Source organism: Podarcis erhardii, assembly GCF_964252035.2.
Source record: "Podarcis erhardii genome assembly, chromosome: 1".
In the NCBI taxonomy this organism is placed as follows: domain Eukaryota; kingdom Metazoa; phylum Chordata; class Lepidosauria; order Squamata; family Lacertidae; genus Podarcis; species Podarcis erhardii.
In genome coordinates, this window is record NC_138497.1 from 84599830 (window position 1) to 84603113 (window position 3284).

At 41.7% G+C, this 3284-nt stretch overlaps 1 protein-coding gene across 1 annotated transcript; it reads left to right on the forward strand.

Moving 5' to 3' along the window:
• Positions 1 to 1722: 1722 nt before the first annotated feature.
• Positions 1723 to 2667, forward strand: LOC309350785 (olfactory receptor 5AR1-like; the record flags this gene model as incomplete). Its single annotated transcript, XM_081878007.1, has 1 exon — positions 1723 to 2667. The coding sequence occupies one exon, from the start codon at positions 1723 to 1725 to the stop codon at positions 2665 to 2667; it is 945 nt and encodes a 314-aa protein (XP_081734133.1).
• Between the last annotated feature and the right edge of the window lie 617 nt (positions 2668 to 3284).

The window sequence follows — 3284 nt, forward strand, 5'->3', positions numbered from 1 at the left end:
CAACAAGGGAGATCCCCATCTAGCCTTCTCAATACCCCCTAAGTTAAGGTTACCCCATCCTTTCCTATTGTTTGCCCTTTAAAACAAGAATGGACTATTCAAATCTTGCTCTGCCTGCAACTTGGGTCAACAGAATCTAAAAGCAAGGCAGAATTCAGTTTATGTTCTGTAGTATGCTATTCCCCCTGGTGTCACCCATATTCATTTCTGGGGCTACTGTGGCAAATAAAGAAGTAAATTTCCCTGCAGGAGGAAAGCTGTCTTCCATTTGCTCATAAACATGTCTGTTGGACTGAGGTGATAAAGAGAGGATGCAAAAATACTGTAACTGAGTGTTAACTCGCTCACTTCAATGCACAGATTCAATGCACAATGTGTTTCTTAAATTCAATTTGATTTCCCCCCTTTTTGGTTGACTCCAATGGCAGTGCCAGATAAAAAAGATTAAGCAAATAAACTGCTTATCTGGTGATTTAAAATTTTCATTTCTGAATTTCTTATTACAATCACACACAACTTGCAGGAAAGATCTCATGCAGCATCATAAGAAGACAACCTCTCCAACTTCAATGAAACTAAGCCAAAATAAATTCCAGATTTTTTTGCTTCCAGAGAATTGAGCTCTTCATAGATATCATCTGGCTGTCAAAAATAAAATATCCCAAACACTCTGAGAATAAATCAAACTAGAAGGTTTACCTGTGAAGAGGACAGATGTCATTCCTAAAGCCCCAAAGTAAGGTTTATTGATAGAATGGCTAATTTTATAGTTGTGAGGTTGCTGCAGAAGAAAAAGAATGAATTCCTCTGCAGTATGTTGGTGTCCTTCATTTGCACATAAACATGTTTGCTGGATCAGTGCAAAAGAGATAGAATTCAGAGATACTGTAACGAAGCAAGAACACCCTCCCCTCAATGCTTAGATAATGAGGTGTGTCTCTTAAATTCAGTCTGGTGTTTTTTTTTTCCTGTGGGTTGAAGCTGGCAACCATGTCAGATGAAAATAATAAACCCAACAATTGCTTGGGCAAATATTGTATGTAAAATGAAGGGCACCTTATGTATTCCAGAGCAAAATACTTCATTCTTTGTGACATCAGCCTCTCAAATTAATGGGAAGGTACACTTTCTGCAGGAATCCCAATTTACATACAGGGCCCTTGGGGCAAGAGCCAGAGAAGAATTCAGGAATGCCCATATCTTCTTTTTGACAAGCATTAGGAGTTTCTGAAGCTTATATCTAGGGTGTTTTGATCAGAGGAGGAAAACTTAAGCATCTTGTTGACATTTCTCTCCAGTGGCAAAGTGTGTGGAGGGCCACAGGGGTGGTAGCCCTGGGTGCAAAATTGTTAGAGGTGCAAAATGTCATCACCCTGTGCTGTCTCAATAAAGCTGTGCACTTCTGTCGCTGGGCTCCCTTGAAAATGGCTTCCCCATGTGAAAAAGGAAGTGACCTCTCCCAACAATGGAATGACTCTTCTTTTCTTATCTCTGTGGCTGTGATCTCCTGAGTGATGCAGATGCTGTCAAGCAGCTGAATGTGCATGCATACTCTGTCTGTTTCCATTTCTCCCCCCCCCCCCCGCATCCCCATGTGGCCCCAGGTACTGGCAACTCATGCTACACCACCGTTCCTTGCCATGTAAATGTTAGTGTGGAGCTAATTCTATTTCAACTTTTCTCTCATATTTTTATTTACACAGGCGAATACAATTTGTGGCAATGTCAGAAGGAAACTTCACCACAGTTACTGAATTTATTTTGCTGGGATTCACAGATAACAAGAGTCTGCAGTTTATTCTCTTCATATTGTTCTTACTGATTTACGTGTTGATCCTGGTGGGGAACATCGGCATGGTAACATTAATCAGGATTGACTCCCGCCTCCATACTCCCATGTATTTTTTCCTCAGCAACCTGTCACTCTTGGATATTGGTTACTCCAGTGTCATTGCCCCAAGGACATTGATTAACTTTATAGTAAAAAGCAAAACTATTTCCTTCACTGGCTGTGCCCTGCAGTTTTTCTTCTTCTGCATTGCTGTATCCTGTGAGTGCTGCCTGCTGGGTGCAATGGCATATGACCGCTTCATTGCAATCTGCAACCCACTGCTGTATACAGCTATCATGTCCAGAAAACTCTGTAATCTGCTTGTGGCTGGCTCCTATCTAACAGGTTGTGTGAATGCAGTGGTCCAGACTTCCATTATATTTAATTTGTCCTTTTGTAGTTCCAACATCATCAACCACTTCTTCTGTGATGTGCCCCCGATCCTAAAGCTGTCCTGCTCGGACACAACAGTTATTGATATTATTCATTTCATCTTCTCAACAGCAATTGTATTGGTAACGATATTGGCCATTTCCATCTCTTACACATACATACTTATTGCCATCCTTCGGATCAACTCAGCAGAGGGCAGACGAAAAGCCTTCTCCACCTGTGCCTCCCACCTTACGGCTGTCACCATATTCTATGCAACAGGAGCTTTCATGTATGTCCGGCCCAATTCAAAATATTCCATAGAGCAAGACAAAATCATCTCTGTCTTTTACACCCTTGCGATACCTATGTTGAATCCAGTCATCTACAGTCTGAGAAACAAGGAGGTAAAAGAGGCTTTCAAAAGGTTGATTGGGGGAAAGGTTGTTTCTCAGAGACATTAACGTTCAGAACAATAAATCCAATCCAATTCATTCATTCAGTATTGCAGAGTCCATATTATTATTATATCATCATTATCATCATTATGGGTGACCAACATATTTAATAGGGTGCTTTTTTTATGACACTGCCCTGGTTAAGAATCCTTAGACTTGAAACAATTATCATAGACATTTTTGGTTTGGGATGGGGAGTGGGATACTTGTTCAGAGTCTGCGTACCAGCTTCAGTGGGTAAGTAATATGCTGAGGCAACAATAACACACCAATCAATGATCTTCATGGTGCATGTGTGGTGTAGTGGTTAAGAGCGGTAGTCTCGTAATCTGGTAAACCGGGTTCACGTGCCCGCTCCTCCACTTGCAGCTGCTGGGTGACCTTGGGCCAGTCACACTTCTCTGAAGTCTCTCAGCCTCACTCACCTCACAGAGTGTTTGTTGTGGGGGAAGAAGGGAAAGGAGAATGTTAGCCGCTTTGAGACTCCTTTGGGTAGTGATAAAGAGGGATAATAAATCCAAATCCAAACTGCAGTGCCTGGACTTGAATAAATGTCACATTTCCTACAACAGGCAGCGCCAATGATCCTCTTATATTTCAAATAGGGGTAAGCCCGTGTTGAC